The sequence below is a fragment of the Hemitrygon akajei genome, chromosome 15 (assembly GCF_048418815.1).
Source record: "Hemitrygon akajei chromosome 15, sHemAka1.3, whole genome shotgun sequence".
NCBI lineage: Eukaryota > Metazoa > Chordata > Chondrichthyes > Myliobatiformes > Dasyatidae > Hemitrygon > Hemitrygon akajei.
The window spans coordinates 88502826-88521344 of record NC_133138.1 but is presented as its reverse complement, the minus strand read 5'-3'; the positions used below and the strand labels follow the sequence as shown (position 1 = coordinate 88521344).

Here is an 18519-nt window from a genome sequence, read left to right as displayed (position 1 = left end):
TGTAGAGATCAAAACATAATCTTTTTCTGTAAGGACTCAGCCACTGTTGTCTGTCTTGGCAGCCTTGTTACCTCAAGGACTGGGAGCTTCACGTCCAGTTCAAAGTTCATGGAGCAGGGAAAAAGAATCTTCACGGTGATGGGTTAGCTGTATGGTACACAAAGGATCGATTAACACCTGGTACAGTATTTCTCCTATGTTATCAGATTGAAATGTGAGTAGGAACTGAATTCCACTGATTTTGTATGCCATGTTCAAATATTTGAAAAGTGGTATAAGTTGATGATGCCTTATATAAATGAGGAAACTTAACTTGAGAAATTTATCGTCTTAGTCTAATCCTGACGAAGGGTCTCGGCCCGAAACGTCAACAGTGCTTCTTCCTATAGATGTTGCCTGGCCTACTGCATTCCACCAGCATTTTGTGTGTGTTGCTTGAGAAATTTATCTTGACTGAAGTTACAACCCTTGGCCTCATTTTACAGACAGAACTTGCATTAATATTGTGTAATAGAGGACACTTAATAGCAGTCCCTGGTGTAAGATAGCTGATACAGTAGCCAATCTGGTAGTCGGATTTGAACAGCTAAGTGGTTGTGAATAAAAAACTGTAGCATTGTTGGCAGTTAAGAATGGAGAAGAGCTCCCTGATTTGCTCACTGTTGCAGAACCTTTTGCTTTGTATTTGAACTCAAATCTTTGCACAAAATACTTACTTGTGAATTGTGTGTCCCTGTTTGCAAGTCGCAATTTTGCCAGGCTGATTTTGTCCATCATCCTTTGCTCAGCTTGCTTGGGTGTGGATGGAACCATGTGATTGTAAAATAACAGGCTTTGAACAAGCCATCTGGAACAGGTGATTTTAACTAGGCATAGGATGCAACCAAATAGTAGCTATAATTCTACAAAACAAAAACCGCACACCAACGTTTGTTTATCCACCCCTGCAGAAGTTAAAGTTATTTTCCATTCTTAATTTGGCTGTGCTGAAAAGCATTCCCAGTTTTTCTTGAGAAACTGTGAATGTGCATTCCTGTCAAGCTCCAGATTGAGGACTAAAGACATTCTTACACTGCTGTTCGGGAGTTCCAGAAGTTTAACCCAGAGTTTGTAAAGAGATGACATTTCATATTCAAATTAAAATAAAATTGCCGTTGAAGGAGCCTGATGATTTTTCTTGCATCTGTTGCCATTTGCATTAGAATTGGGTTGGTATCTGCTCTGAAGGAAATGACATTTGATAGTGCAGTCTCATTTATTCACATTGATTTAAAACTTTCTGATCAAATTTCTGACGTCTCTTGTTGCCAGTGAGCAAGGCATTGGCAGACTATCCATGATGGAGAGGTCCATTGTATCTATGCTCAAAGGTTTGTATGTGGCGCCATGGTAGCATAGCAGATAGTGTGACACTATTACAACTCAGGATGCCAGACTTTGGATTGGAGTTCAATTCTGGTGTTATCTGTAAGGAGTCTGTACATCCTCCCTGTGGAATGTGTGGATTTTCCCTGGGTGCTCTGGTTTCCTTCCATAGTCTAAGGACAAATGGCGTAGGTTAATTGGTCATTGTGAGTTCGAGTTGAATTGGGGGTTGCAGGGTCAGAAAGGCCTACTGTCCTGTACCTCTAAAATGAGCATCTGTGCTAGCTTTGGACAAGGAATAATAGAGAATTCGCTTTGACTGAGTTTGATTCACTCGGTAAAGTTTTACTTTACTTCCTGCTTGTGCTGTCAAAAGCAGTCCTCTTAGAAGCCATGAAATCATATTGGACTGACATTAAAATGATTAACTGTTGGGCTGCTTTTATCATTCCCAAAAGGACTGACCTTACCAAGTGAGCACTTCCAACCTGGTTTTGAATATCATGATGCATCGACACCGCTCAATTTTAGCATTTCATTGACTGCAATTATCACTTTTCTCTCTCACTGACGCAGTTTCTTTATGTCCCTTTGCTGCATTTTCTTCTTTCTCAGTGACTTAGATGAGTTGACTTAAGCCAGTCATTCTGATAACCGGGAAGGTCATGCCCCTGAATTTTAACTGGTTAGGCTTAGGGCTTTAAATGTGTTTGAATATTCTTGCCCTTCCAAAACTGCTCAAACTCTATGAAACAATTCAAAGTTATTAAAATGCTACATCACTTAAAATTTTTGTAACAGCAGAAATTGCCACTAGTCCTTGCCTGCACAAGGAGCACAAGTGCTAGTACACATTTCATAAATTGTCAGAGAAGCTTGACCTTTGGTTTGGAACTTGTTTATGTTGAATCACAAATATGGTTGTATTTCTTGCTGATACATTTACCTTGCAAGCTCAAGTCCAATGTGGTACTCAGTTAATTAGATTATGATGCAATCTTGAAGAACTAAAATCCAGTTTCTTTTCAGTCTCTCATTGAGACTTTTGGCAGGAGGCTTGACCATTTCAAATAACATGAATTGATGCAGCCTTTATTTCAATAATGGACTGGTAATTGTTGCCTCTAATATTCTTCATTCAACTTTGCCCACCTTTGTCCTTTCATTTTCTGTGTAGTTTACTGTGTTGTAATATTGTGGATCTCAGTGCAATCTTAAGTCCTCTAAGTTGTACTATTCTCTGATTCTTTTGTTCATCTTGTAAGTCTCTTTTACATTTGCAGCTCTGCTGGATACTAAGAGCATCAAGTACTGCAGGATTATCCCATCAGCGAGTTGTTCGATAGTGATGGAACTAGACTCACTACGTATCATTGTTGCATTGTTGTCTGAACTCATTACATACCATTAGATCAAGGTGGTGCCTGATCCAACAAATTGGTTGTTTTATTGGATCACAAGACTCTGCTGGACTTTTAACATGTAATACTGCAAGTCGGTTCAGTGGTGAGGCCAACAGTGCTTTGGCAGTGGAGTTGCCTTGAATGTAGCGGCCTGTTGTCACTGTCCAGAGAAGAGAGCATGGGCTTCTGCTGGGTGTGCTGAGTTGGGAACTCAGGGAACTAGCCCCTCAGTACTGACCTCCAGTGTTCACTGGGTGCTGCCTTCTGGTGTTTAGTGCTGCTTTCCAGTGTTCGCTCAGTGGAAGAACAATCTGGACCAGTCATGCCACTTCGGGATTTGGGCTATATGTTTTTCTGAAATTGTAGCTATATTTGTGCCATTTGCTGTGTGCTGTTGGTAATGTGCTTTGCACCTTGGCCCCAGAGGAACGATGTTTCAATTGGCTACATTCATGTATGGGTGAATGATAATTAAATTTGAACTTATGCAGTGCATTGCTCGGTAACATGGACTTGATGCATACTGCACAGTGTCATTTGAAATTGTTCACATCGTTAGTGGCATGGGAACTGGCAAAGTTCATTCTCCTGTGAAATAGTATTTTGTTTACATACCTTTGGATACAGCACAGTTAATTCACCATATAAGCATGACATTTTGTAAAATAATTATGTTTATGTAATTGCTTTGCTCTCACTCCTTTCGACTTTCTCAGTGAAATATTTGTACATATACCTAATGTAGGCAGATAGAACTAAATAACTTGGAGTTGGAAGTTGAATTGTTTTACGTATTATTCGTCCAATGTAAATCTGAACTTGATCAAGCCTTTATATGCTGTAACGTTGTGTGCTTGTTGGGCAGAATTGTTTAAAAAAAATGTATTGACTTTTTATTAGCATCAGTAATTTGCAGAAGGAATGAATATTTATTATTTGGGAAAGAAGGTTAATAGCTTATGAAGCCATTGTATACCACTTTGTGTTGTGGCTTCTGTTGAGAATGAAGCTATTGTCAATCACCATTCCCCAGCAAAGATCAGAATTTGATGACTGGGACTCTGTACCAATGACCCACAGAGTGAAATACTTTTCTTCAACTTACACTTGTTTGGAAACATGCCCGGATACCAAGAACAAGCCAATTTTGCAACTACATTCCCCAATTCATCAAAAACCTTTCCAAATCCTCTGCAGGAGCCTACACACCTTTTTTCTGTACTCTGTCACTGACTCTTCGTCTCCTGCAGCTGTTACTTACCTCACTAAGCTTGCTCCTCATCCTGTTGCTTCACCTTCATGCCTTACAGAAAAACAATGCTATTTAAGGGTAAGTAGTGTGCCACATAGCCTTTGCAGCTCAGGCTAAAGTACTGCAGTGTATGCTAAACATAGCAGAATCTGCAAACTCTGGGGGAAATTTGCAATCAAGATGGTGCCTTACACAATAGTCAGTTTCTTTAAACATGTCAGTTTAACCTGATGCTGATCATTTGATATTCTTTATCAATCTTTTTTATTGAGTTTCAAATAGATAAACATAACAATGATAATGATTCAAAATTCAAGATTCAAAAACTTTATTGTCATTCTAACCGTACATCAGCTCTACAGGGCAGAATGAAACAGCGTTTGCCAGGAGCAGTGCAATCATAACATAACAAACGCAACACTAAATAATAAACATAACAATAAATAGTAAAACAGAACAGCCACATGTCAGTTAAAACCAAGTTATAAGTGTCCAGTGCAAGTTAAAAGTGTCCAAAACAGAGTCAGGCATTTAGCAGTCTGACTGCTTTGGGAGGAAGCTGTTTAGTAGCCTTGTGGTTTTAGTTTTGATGCTCCTGTAACGTTTACCTGATGGCAGAAGAACAAACAGTTCATGGAGAGGGTGTGAGGGGTCTTTAATGATGTACCGTGTCTTCTGGAGGCATCGACTCTGAAAGAGGTCTTGGACAGAAGGTAGGGAGACCCCAATAACCTTCTCTGCTCCCCTAACCACCCTCTGCAAGGCTTTTTTGTCGGCAGCACTGCAGCTGGAGTACCAGGCTGTGATGCAAAAGGTCAGCACACTCTCAACCACGCCTCTGTAGAATGTAGTTAAGATGTTAGTGGGGAGTGATGCTTGTTTAAGCTTCCTCAGAAAGTGCAATCTCTGCTGGGCTCATTTCACAATCCCAGTGGTGTTCCTGGACAAGGTGAGATTGTCCGAGATCTGCACCCCAAGGAACTTGATGTTTTCCACTCTCTCCACTGTGATGCTGATGCTGAGGGGTGTGTGCTCAGGCTGAGACCGTCTGAAATCGACGATCATCTCCTTGGTTTTGGTGACATTAAGCATCAAGTTGTAGTCACTGCACCAGCTCTCTAGGTGTTTGACCTCCTGATTGTTTCATCGTTTTTGCTGATGAGCCCCACCACTGTGGTATCATCAGCAAATTTAATGATCAGGTTCTCCTTGAATCTGGCTGCACAGTCATGTGTTCGCAGTGTAAACAGCAATGGGCTAAGCACACAGCCTTGTGGAGATCCAGTGCTCAGTGTGATGGAGTCAGAGATGTTCCTGCCAACACGGACTGACTGTGGTCTGTCTGTCAAGAAATCCAGAATCCAGCGACACATGGCAGTGTTAAGGCCAAGCAACAACAGTTTCTCCACTAGTCTTTGCGGGATGATGGTATTGAACGCTGAACTGAAATCAATGTACAGGATTCTGGCACAGGTGTCTTTGTTGTCCAAGTGAGAGAGAACTGTGTGCAGTGTGGTGGATATTGCGTCCTCCGTAGAGCGATTTGGACGATAAGCAAACTGTAGAAGATTCAGTGATGAGGGGAAGCTGGCTGTGATATGAGGCTTGACAAGACGTTCAAAACATCACTATGGGGGTCAGGGCAACGGGACAGTAATCATTCAGACAGGCTACAACTGATTTCTTTGCTACAGGGATGATTGTGGAGGTTTTGAAGCATCTGGGGACAATGGCTTGACTAAGGGAGATGTTGAAAATGTCTGTCAGGACATCTGCTAATGCATCAGCACATTCCTTGAGCACATGTCCAGGGATGTTGTCGGGACCTCCCGCTTTTCGTGGGTTAACCCTGGCAAGGGTCTTCCGTGTTTGCTCTGAATCAATGATTGGAGCCGGCTAGTCAGATGGTAAGAAGGGACTGGCTGTCCCCCTTGCTGGAATGTTTGATGCTTCGAAGCGTGCAAAGAATTTGTTAAGCCTGTTAGGAAGAGAGGCGTCGCTGTCATCAGTTTTCTGCCTGATCTTGTAGTCTGTGAGAGCTTTAATTCCCTGCCACATCCGTCTGGTGTCACCTGTGTCACAGAAGTGTCCATGTATTTTGCCTGCGTAGGCCCTTTTCGCTTTCCTGATCCCTAGTGAAAGCGCAATGATACAAAGAGATCAGGGTTACATTAATAACAGTTAACGTATACATAAACAGACTCCGATAATGCGTGTAATCTAAGCCTCCCAATCTCTTAGTAACTAAACATGAAAAAGATTCAACGAGAAAAATTTTTTACAAGAAGGGGAAAAAAAATCCCCCTAAACTAACAAAAAAAAACAAAATAAAAACAAAACAAAAGCTGGGCTGCCCTGTTTCATCGGTTAAAATGGTTATTTGTCATTAACTCTGCACAAACAAAAAGTTATTGAGAAGGATTCAGAAAAGGTCAGCTTACATCATATGAAAATGCTGAATAAATGGTCTCCAAGTTTCTTCAAAATTTTAACCGAAGGGTCAATAGTGCCACTCCTAATTTTTTTTCAAATTTAAATACGTTATAGTTTGGGAAAACCATTGAAATGTAGTAGGGGGATTAGAATCTTTCCATTTAAGTTAAATGGATCTTCTGGTTATTAATGTAACATATGCAATCAAACGGCAAGCTGAAGGGGATAATTGACTAGAGTTCATCATTGGTAATTCAAAAATTGCAGTAATAGGATAAGGTTGTAAATCAATACGCAAAACTTCTGAAATAATATAAAAAATATCTTTTCTATATTTTCCCAAGACCAGAACATATGTGTCAAGGAAGCGACCTCAGACTTATATCTGTCACAGACAGGATTTATATGGCAAAAAAAAATGCGCTAACTTATCCTTGGACAAGTATGAACCACCTTAAATTGTATCAAAGTGTGTCTAGCACACATTGAAGAAGTGTTAACTAGTTGGAGAATTTTCTCCCCATTTCTCTATAAGTAAAAATACCTGAAGTTCTCTTTCCCATTCATTCTTAATTTTATCAGATGTACCTAGATGTATTTTCGTAATCAGATCATAGATAATTGTTATTAAACTCTTCTGATAGGGGTTTAAACCTAAAAAAATTTCTGTAATTTCAGTTTGATGTGGTACCGGAAAAGTAGGTAAAATAATATTCAACAAGTTTCTAATCTGTAAATATCTGAAAAAATGTGATCTAGGCAAACTATTGATTAGACAACTGTTCGAAAGACATGAGACAGTTATCCATGAATAAGTCATGAAAGCATGTTATTTCCTTTGTTCTCCATAAAAGAAAAGCTTGATCAATTCAGGATGGTTGGAAGAAAAAATTAGATATAATAGCACTTTATAGGTTAAATTTATTCAATCAAAAAACTTTATGAAATTGAAACCATATTTGTATTGTATGTTTAGTTATTGGATTAGTCATTTGTTTAGTCAGTTTAGTAGGTGCAAAGGGAAGCAAGGCCCCTAAGATAGAAGCCAATGAGAACCCCTGTACAGATTCACGCTCGAGGTTCACCCATCGTGAACAATGAATTTCATCCAGATCTTGTGTCCAAAACGTTAAATATTGAATATTAATTGCCCAATAATAGAATCTTAAATTCGGCATTGCCAAACCGCCCTCCTTTTTTGATTTCTGTAAATATTTCTTACTTAACCTAAGATTTTTATTCTGCCATATATATGAAGAAATTTTAGAATTGATAATATCAGAAACAAAGACTTAGAAGTGAAAATTGGTACCACCTGAAATAGATACAGAAATTTAGGTAAAATAATCATCTTAATAGTATTCTACCAATCAACGATAAGGACAATGGGGACCATTTAGTAAACAGTTGTTTAACATGATCAATTAATGGTAAAAAGTTAACTTTAAGTAGATCCTTATGCTTCTTAGTAATTTTAACACCCAAATGAGTAAAGTAATCAGTAACCAGTCTGAACGGTGATTGTCTATAGATTGTAGCTTGCATATTTAATGGAAAAAATTCACTCTTATTAAGATTCAATTTATAACCAGAAAAAGTACTAAACTGAGCAAGTAGTGGTATTATTGCAGAGATGGATTTCTCTGGGTTAGAGATATATAGTAACAGGTCATCTGCATATAGTGATACCTTATATATCCCATTCCCATGAATAATGCCAAATATATTGGGTGAATCATGAAGAGCAGTTGCCAAGGGCTCCAAGGCAATATCAAATTTATCAATTTCTTTAATCTTATCAAGCAATGTACGTATTTCATTCATTTTTTCAATCTAGCAGAATATGATATAATTTGACCGCAGATGTATACTTTAAAAGTATCCCAGAATATCCCACTGGAAATTTCTTCCGTAAAGTTAGTTGAAAAGAAAAAGGCAATCTATTCTTTAATAAAGTTAACAAAGTTTAAGTCCTGAAGTAGAGTAGAATTGAACTGCCATTCCTAGCGCTAAAAGTTACATCAGTTAATTTGATTGATAGTCTCAAGGGCACATGATCGGAAACGGCGATTGCATCGTACTCACAGGCAGTAACAGATGGAACTAATCAACGGTCGATTAAAAAGTAATCAATTCTAGAATAATTATGATATACATGAGAAAAGAGTGAGAACTCTTTATCGTTAGGATGTAAAATCCTCCAAATATCTAAAATTCCGGAGTCAACTAAAAAGGAATTAATAAGAATAGTAAACTTAAGGAAATTTGCAGATGCTGGAAATTCAAGCAACACACACAAAATGCTGGTGGAACGCAGCAGGCCAGGCAGCATCTATAGGGAGAAGCACTGTCGACGTTTCAGGCCGAATCATCAGAACGAAGGGTCTCGGCCCGAAATGTTGACAGTGCTTCTCCCTATAGATGCTGCCTGGCCTGCTGCGTTCCACCAGCATTTTGTGTGTGTTAATAAGAATAGCAGATTTGTTTGGAGGTACCTGATTGGACGCAGACCTGTCCATCGAAAGATTCAGGCAACAATTAAAATCTCCGCCCATTATCAACATATATTCATTTAAATTAGGAAGACATGCAAATAAATGTTTAAAGAATTCAGGATAGTCAGCATTTGGTGCATAGATATTAACCATAACAACTTCTTTGGTTATAAAGTAAACCAGTAATTAATAGAAATCTACCATTCGGGTCTGAGATTGTTTCATAGTGAACAAATGAAATCGAGGAGTTTATAAAATAGATACACCTTGGCTCGTGAATTAGAATGAAATTGTTGTTTACTTTTCCAAAACCTAAAGAAACACTGATTATCCTTCTTGCTCACATGAGTTTCCTGGACAAAGATAATCTGAGCATTCAATCTATGAAAAACTTTTAAAATCTTCTTCCATTTAATCGGATGATTCAAACCATTCTTATTCCATGAGACAAAGTTAGTAATATTATCTGTTTTATTTGAATAAACCATATGGTATGTAAAGGGTTAACCTTCCTGCATAGGAAACTCATGAATCAGGAAGAGGGAAAAAGGTACGACAATTAAGACATATTTGTAGTTTCAGTTCAGCCCAGATGAAAAAACCTAAACTAAGGATAGCCCCGTGCCCCCACCCACAAAAGCCTGAAAACTGGCCAATAGACAACCAGAAAGCTAACTAGAATCTCCCGTACCCCCACTCTCTTGATGGCAAGTCTCCAAAATTGAAAAAAGATGCAAAATACCACCCAGTCAAAACATTGAAAAAGGAATGCCATATTTGCAAAACATTTTGAGAAGCGAAATCTTAAAAAGTGAAACAGAATACAATCTTATTAATATTTCAGGAAAAAAACAATCAGTCACCAGATCAGAAAAAACTACAAACTCTAACAGTCAGATCTATAAACTGGTCATTAATTCATAAACTAAATGAATACAGACACAAAAAAATTGAGAAAAATGCAAACTTCCACCTTAGTCAAAACATTGAGAAGGGAATGCTATAAACAACACCAAACAAGTGGTTTTTAAAAAAATCAGCCATTTGCAAAACATTTTAACAGACGAGCTCCCAAAAAATGAAACAGAATACAATCTTATCAATATTTCAGAGAAAAACAGTCAATCACCAAATCAATTTCTTAATTATTTTCAAAAAACGAACAATTGAAAATAATAAAGTAGCAAAGGGAAAAAAAAACTTAAACATAGAAGCATAATAAAAATCCATATTCCAAAACAGAACACGAGTGTTATCAAACCAACGGCAAAAATCTTCAAACTTCAAAAGTCTAAATCTATGAATTGATTACTAACTTTTAAACCAAATGAATACAGACAGGAAGAGACAGTAAATTTATTAGACAGCTGGGATCGAAAGTTGATCGTCAAGGAATTGTTGAGCTTATTCCACGGATTTAAACCATTTACGTGATTTGTCAGGCAGAACAACCCTTAAACGAGCTGGAAATAGCAGAGCTGGTTGAAACTTTCTTTGATAAAGCTCCGACATCACCGGTTTAAAAAGCAATCTTTCTCGCATCACCTCGGGACTATAGTCTTCAACCAGTCGAAACTTGAGGTACCCGTGTTCAATAACCCCTTTCCGACGGGCAATTCGAATTAAATGCTCCTTGGTTTGCACATAGTGGAATCGAAGTATAACAGGTCGGGTCTTCAGCTCTTTCGGGGGTTTGGCTGTCAGAGCGCGGTGGGCACGATTAAGTATAGGGTTAGTAGAGAAAGCTTCAGAACTGAACACCTCCATTAAAAATTGAGAAAATAATTTAGTAAGCTCACCACTCTCAACATCTTCTCGGAGTCCTATTATTCGCAGGTTCTGTCTACGACTGCGACTTTCCAGGTCAATAATCTTGAGTTTATACTGTTCCAGTGTTTGAGTAGTTGAAGTTAATTTCTTTTCCAGCGCATCCAATCTGCGATCTCTCTGTCTTCCAGCTTCATCGAGTTCAGCTATTTGACGCTGTTGTTTCTCACTCTCCCACTTAAGGGCTCCCAGTCTGTTTTCGATCTCCTTAAATACTAGTTCCAAGTAGAATTTTTTTTATTGAATTTATCATCCAGGAGTTTCGACATAGCTTCCAAAGTGAGTGGAGATTGTTTAAGGTGTTTAGGATCTCCTTCTTTCCTTCCACTTCCATTACCGGCTTCCTTGCCTTCGGCTGATGCCTTTTGCCCTCTGGTATTCATTTTCCGCAATTAAAAATCAAAGTTCAGGCATATAAAAGTGTTATAAACACTTTAATATAAATAGTGAAAGGGTGGTAAAAAAAATTGAAAAATGAACAGAGCAAAGCCAAACTATGACTTACTCCATCTAGTGCCCCAAGAGAATCCGATCATTTGGTATTCACTTCAGCAGTTCTAAGTTAAGATTGGAGGAGCATAGTCATTAAGTAGTAATTCTGTTCAGGACCTCGGTGATTTTCCTCAGGTCCCTTTCCTTTTTCATAATTGTTGAAACTGGCTTCTCCCAGGTCACTATGAATTTTTTAAACTATTTATATAAATGCACAATTCTATAAGACAGTGAAACTAATTATCTAGATGAGATATTTAATCCAAGGATCCAACAACTCATTCTGTTACACGTGAGGTTGCTTGTAATGTTAAATATTAATTCTGTAAATCATTGAACTTTAACTCATCAGGAGTTCATTCAAAAAAGCAGGAAAGTTCAGTGTTTCAATATTGTTTAATAACATTGCAATCAGAATATTCCTGTTTGTGAGGTAGGCAAGCTGTGGTTTCATTTGCAGCTGGCACCTACTTGAATTTGCATATTTTGAGCAGGAGGGTGTGGCGACCCACTTTCTGCACAGGCAAACCGGCTCACAAATAGCCAGCGCGCAGGGGGAGACTTTGGTAATGCACCTCTGACTTCATTTCCGCCCAGAGAGGGCGGGCGCTAGGGATTTAAATGCCAGCGCCGCAAAGTTTGAATAAACTAGTCTTGAAACAACTTACCAACTGCGTGTCGTTATTTCAGCGCTGTGTGTAGCACATCGCTACATTGGTGACCCCGACGGTCCAAACGGGATTTGGACCAAAGATGACCGACTCTTCATCTGTTCACGCAGTTTCGCTAAAACTGCCGACTTTCTGGACACTGCAACCACACGTGTGGTTTAGCCAAGCAGAAGCCCAGTTCCAGATTTGGCAGATATCCTCCGATTCCACGCGTTACTACCACATGGTGAGCGCCCTTGACCAAGAGACAGCCGCCCAGGTTGCGGATTTCATACAGTCGCCCCTGGAAGAAGGCAAATATGAAGCATTCAAGGCGCTGCTCATTGGGACCTTTGGCCTCTCACGGCGTGAGTGGGGTGCCCGCCTGCTTCACCTGGACGGTTTGGGAGGCAGACTGCCGTCAGCATTGATGAACGAGATGCTGTCCCTGGCTGACAGACACAAGCCCTGCCTCATGTTCAAGCAAGCGTTCCTAGAGCGACTGCCCGAGGACATACATCTGCTGCTGGCCGACGCAGATTTCAGCGACACCCAGAAGGTGGCGGCCCGGGCAGACGTACTGTGGAAAGCCAAGAGGGAGAGCGTGGCGTCCGTCCGTCAGATTACCAGACCACGTGCCCAACAGCAGACCAGGCCAGGCCTGGCAGGGGGGCGCACACAACACAGAGGCAGGAGTGAGGAGGCCAGTGAACACTGGTGTTTCTACCACCAGTGGTGGGGCACAAAAGCCCGCCGTTGTCACCCGCCCTGCAAGGGCCAGCTGCCGCTAATGACTATGGCGGCTGGCCACCAGGACAGCCTCTTGTATGTCTGGGACAAACAGTCGGGACGCCGCTTCTTGGTTAACACCGGAGCAGAGATCAGCGTCTTTCCCCCGACGGGGTACGACACCGGCAACAGGAAGCCAGGACCCACCCTGAGGGCCGCAAACGGCAGCACGATACGGACCAACGGCACCCTCACAGTGCAGCTGCAGTTCGGCGCCAGCTGGTTCACATGGGACTTCACACTGGTTGGTGGTTGGTAGCCCAACCACTCCTGGGGGCGGACTTCTTGCGAGCTCACAGCCTGCTGGACAACTTGCAAGGGAAAAGACTGGTACATGCCAAGACTTTCCAGACATTCTCCCTGGGTGAAGCCAAGTTGCCGGCCCCACACCTGGACTCCATCACGCTGTCGGACAGTGAATTCACCAGAATCCTGGCAGACTTTCCATCGATTCTGGCACCGCAGTTCACGGCAGCCATGCCCAGACACGGGGTACAGCACCACATTCTGACCCAGGGACCACCCCTCCACGCCCGCGCATGAAGGCTCCCCCCGGAAAAGCTCCGCCTGGCGAAGGAGGAGTTCAAGAGGATGGAGGAATTGGGGATCATACGGAGGTCCGACAGCCCACGGGCCTCCCCCCTGCACATGGTGCCCAAAGCAGCCGGGGGTTGGAGACCATGCAGCGACTACCGCAGACTGAGTGAGGCTACCACTCCAGACCACTACCCCGTGCCGCACATACAGGACTTTGCAGCAAACCTGCAGGGGGCAAGAATCTTTTCCAAAGTAGACCTCGTCCGGGGATACCATCAAATCCCGGTGCGCCCTGAAGACATCCCCAAAACAGCACTCATCACCCCGTTCAGCCTGTTCGAGTTCCTCCGAATGCCGTTCGGCCTGAAGAATGCTGCACAGACGTTACAGCGGCTAATGGATGCAGTGGGACGCGACCTGGACTTTTGCGTTCATCTATTTGGATGACATCCTAAAAGCCAGCAGTTGTCATCAGGAGCATCTGTCCCACCTCCGCCAGCTCTACTCCCACCTGAGTAATTTCGGCCTCACGATCAACCCGGCCAAATGCCAGTTTGGTCCCGATACCATCGACTTCCTGGGCCACAGGATTACCAAAGACGGGGCAACACCTCTGCCCGCCAAGGTAGACGCAATCCGCCACTTTGCCCAGCCCAACACGGTCAAAGGCCTGCAGGAGTTCATTGGTATGGTGAACTCCCCTCAGCAGCCCGTATCATGCGCCCTTTGTACACCCTGATGTCGGGTAAAGGCAAGGACATTACTTGGGACAAGGAGGCCGCGGCCGCTTCCGTTAAAGCCAAGGAAGCCTTGGCAGGTGCCGCTATGCTGGTGCACCCCAAAACGGACGTTCCGACCGCCCTCACAGTGGATGCATCCAACACAGCAGTTGGTGGGGTGCTGGAGCAGCTCATCGAGGGGCACTGGCAACCCCTGGCATTCTTCAGCAAGCACCTACGACCACCCAAACTCAAGTACAGTGCTTTCGACCGGGAACTGTTGGCACTGTATCTGGCAATCCGGCATTTCAGGTACTTCTTAGAAGGCAGGCCGTTCGCCGTGTTCACGGACCACAAACCGTTGACCTTCCCGTTCACGAAGGTGTCCGATCCCTGGTCGGCTCGCCAGCAGCGACATCTGTCCTACATCTCCAAGTACACGACGGACATCCAGCATGTCTCGGGAAAGGACAACGTCGTGGCAGACGCACACTCCAGACCAGCTGTCCAGGCCCTGTCCCTGGGGGTGGACTGTGCAGCACTGGCGGAGGCACAGCAGGTAGACGACGAGATGCCCAGCTACAGGACCGCAGTCTCGGGTTTGCAGCTGCAGGACTTTCTTGTAGGCCCAGGTGATAGGACCCTCCTGTGCAATGTGGCTACCGGCCAACCTCACCCCATCGTCCCGGCAGCCTGGAGACGGCGAGTTTTCAACTCCATACACGGTTTGGTGCACCCATCTATCAGGACAACCGTCCGGCTGGTCTCCAGCAAGTTCGCGTGGCACAGACTTTGCAAGCAGGTCAGTGAATGGGCCAGAACGTGCGCGCAGTGCCAAACAGCCAAGGTGCAGCAGCACACTAAAGCCCCACTGCAGCAGTTCGAACCCACCCACCGGCGGTTCGACCACATTCATGTGGATATCGTGGGCCCCCTACCAGTGTCCCAAGGAGCGCGGTACCTCCTAACTATGGTAGACCGGTTCACGAGGTGGCCAGAGGTGGTCCCGCTCACTGACACATCTGCCGATTCCTGCGCCCGAGCACTGATTGCAACCTGGGTAGCACACTTCGGGGTACCGGCCCACATTACCTCTGACAGTGGCGCCCAGTTCACCTCCAGCCTATGGTCGGCTGTGGCCAGCCTTTTGGGAACGCAGCTGCACCACACTACTTCCTACCACCCACAGTCGAACGGACTAGTGGAACGCTTCCACCGTCACTTGAAGTCGGCTCTCATAGCCCACCTGAGAGGACCTAACTGGGTGGACGAGCTTCCCTGGGTCCTGCTTGGAATTCGCACAGCGCCCAAAGAGGATCTGCATGCCTCGCCGGCCAAGTTGGTGTACAGCGCGTCCCTGGCCGTCCCGGGAGAGTTCATACCAGCCCCAACGGGGCAAGAGGAAGAACCCGCAGCAGTCCTGGACAGGCTACGTGAAAGGCTCGGCAATCTGGCCCCCGTGCCAACTTCACAGCACGGACGGACCCCGACCCATGTACCCAAAGACCTGCAGGACTGTAAGTTTGTGTTTGTATGAAGGGGCGGACACCGGGCACCGCTACAGCGGCCATACGAGGGGCCATTCAAGGTGATCAAGAACAACGGGTCCACCTACGTTCTGGACATTAGGGGGAGAGAGGAGGTTTTCACGGTGGACCGACTCAAACCAGCCCATGTGGACTTGGTGCAGCCGGTCGAGGTTCAGGCACCGCGGCGCAGAGGCAGACCTCCCAAACAGAGGCTGATCCAGACTGTGAACATTGGGGGGTGTATTGCCGGTTCTGGGGGGGGGGGGTTATGTGGCGACCTACTTTCTGCGCAGGCGAACCGGCTCACAAATAGCCAGCGTGCAGGGGGAGACTTTGGTAATGCACCTCTGACGTCATTTCCGCTCAGAGAGGGCGGGCGCTAGGGATTAAGTGCCAGCGCAGCGAAGTTTGAATAAGCTAGTCTCAAAATGACTTACCAACTGCGTGTCGTTATTTCAGCGCTGTGTGTAGCACATTGCTTCAAGGGAAGCAATAATGGGGTAGAATTGCAATTAATTCTTGGTTATGTATGCAGTCTTATTTCTTCCTCCTTCAGCCAACCATGCTATTTTGCAGAAAGTTATCTAATGACGAGTGATTCATAAAACATGCTTGGTGACACCTATAACAGCAGGAGCTCATGTTGAGGATCTAAGTGCGGAACTTCTCACACCTTTTCATTTTTACTTGCAGGCACCGTATTTGGAAGCAAAGATATGTTCCATGGTTTAGGACTTTTCATTGACACATACCCAAATGATGAGACTGCTGATGTGAGTGCCAGGTGATACCCTAACCTTGTTCTATGACTGCTATGTTAATACTTCTTAAACTTAATGTCAACATGTTTATGGTTGGTTATCAACTTGAGGTTGTCCATCTTGAAAGAGATTTAACAGAAGTATTCAGTTATGAAAGGACTTGCAGTGGTGTGTCTAATTAAATGAATCAGTAACAAAAGAACACAGACTTGGATGGTAAAAAAGCTTTAATTAAAGAATTTTATAACTTCAAAATATGATTTGGTGATCACAAGCTGAAAAAGTGACAGATGTGCATCTTTTCAAAGGGATTTGGATATAGGTATAATTCTATATAGGAAAAGTTTGCAGTAGAGTACAACTGTATTGTGTGCTATGATTCTGTTATACAGTAGTTAGTTTTATGCACACTATTTGGCCCCAGGTAAAAACAAATCTGTAAATCACAAATATATCAAGTCTCAATTCTCAGCTCCAATTGTGTCGTAGCATCAATGGCTTCCCTGCAGCACTTTCTCAACCTGGTGTTAAGCACTGTCATGACTGTTTACATACTATTTACAGGCAGCTAAGTTTGAGCATCATGCCTTCTTGGTTGATAAAATTCAAAGGACCACTTTCTTAACATTTCAGTCATTCTGCAGAATTGTTTTTATTGGCATTACAGATAACGCTAGTGTTTGATATCCATTTCTTGGTACTCAGAAGAAAATGGGAGAAATGTAAAATTTCCTGATTGTAGCAGGTTATTTGAAGGTGCCATGCTTCTGCATGCATGTTTATGTGATGGACACCAAGAAGGACTTAATTTGGAGGGTCATTCAGTTATTACTTTTCGTATTTCTGCAATCTTTGGTTTGTTCATCCAAACTTCTGAAATTCCTGTCCTTTCAGCTAAGTTAATAGCAGTCAAATGTGTATTCAATCCCAAATGAGAACATGTTGTATCTAACTTTGCAATGTTGAGGCTGGGTAGCTATTAGGAATAAAATTCAGTCTCTTTTCCGAACATTAGTGTCAGAGGCAATGCTTAGAAAAGCATTGAGTTTTCCCAATCCCAATCTCTCCAATCAGCACCAGTTCATGGTGGAAGCACCTCCCTGATATATTCAACAATAGAAGTTCTTTTCAGAACTTCAAAAAATGTAAAATGTTCATATCCCTATTTAAAGGGGATATTAAAGGTGACAAATGGTAAATTATTCAATATTTATGTTTGCTTTGAACTGTGATACGTGACATAGAATTGTTTAGAACATAAGACTCTTGAGTCCACTAGAAATTATGCTATTAACTTATCAGTGTATCATTGTCCTTGTATATTTAACTGGCTTCTTCATAAATATTTGCCTCAGCAGCTCTAAATGCAAACAAGTTCTGTGTGATAGCCACTTTTGCACACATTCCTTGCTGGATTTGTGCACCCATTGTTAAGGAGACCCAATGTTTGATGGTCTGACAGAGTTGAAATGTCTTTTCTGTCTTTGTCTTGTCCTATCAAACCACAGTTTTGAAGATCTGTTGTAGAGGAAAGAGCCTTATTATGAAATTTATCAGTATTAGTTTTGGTTGTTGATGATTTGCAAACTGAATTTCAGTGCTAGCCTAAAATATTATTCCACTGCTTTCCTTTATGACCGCCCACTATTATAAATACATGTTACTAATACTCTGACTCCATACCAATTGTTTTCTTTTTATCCACCTTCCCTGTGTTGGCATTGATTTCTGGTCATTTAACATAACCATTGTAAAGTTCACATTCTTGACCAGTTTATATCCTCTGTTTGTAATGTCATCCAACCATTTAAATCCCAACAAATCCTCTTGCCTCTGAACTCGCCAAATTCCATTGTTCTACCGTGGTAACTGTGTATTTAATTGCATTATCCCCAAAATCTGAAATTCACTCACTCAAACTACCCGACTCCCTTTTAAGTCTTTCCTGAGGACTTTGTCAGATCTTCTACAGTAGTTTGGGGTTCTCAATTGTCTAAGGATTTCTTTTTAACAATGTTAATCTGTCATTTGTCTACAGCGGGTTTTTCCCTACGTCTCAGCAATGGTCAACAATGGATCTTTAGTGTATGACCATAGCAAAGATGGGCGCACCTCTGAGCTTTCTGGATGTCCAGCAGAACTTCGAAATGTTGACCACGACACTTACTTAGCAATTCGTTACTCAAGGGGCAGATTAACAGTAAGTGACAGATTTTCCCAATATCGGAGTAACACCTTCACATTTATTATCTGTGCTGCCCAAAGCA

General features: G+C 42.7%; 1 protein-coding gene across 1 annotated transcript in view; it reads left to right on the top strand.

Moving 5' to 3' along the window:
- The window catches only part of lman2 (lectin, mannose-binding 2), a 60781-nt gene that overhangs the window by 18374 nt on the left and 23888 nt on the right, over nt 1–18519 (top strand). The window contains exons 3-5 of the mRNA XM_073067915.1: nt 63–180; nt 16185–16264; nt 18291–18452. Coding sequence (XP_072924016.1) covers nt 63–180; nt 16185–16264; nt 18291–18452 — 360 coding nt within the window. The remainder of the gene's footprint in view (nt 1–62; nt 181–16184; nt 16265–18290; nt 18453–18519) is intronic.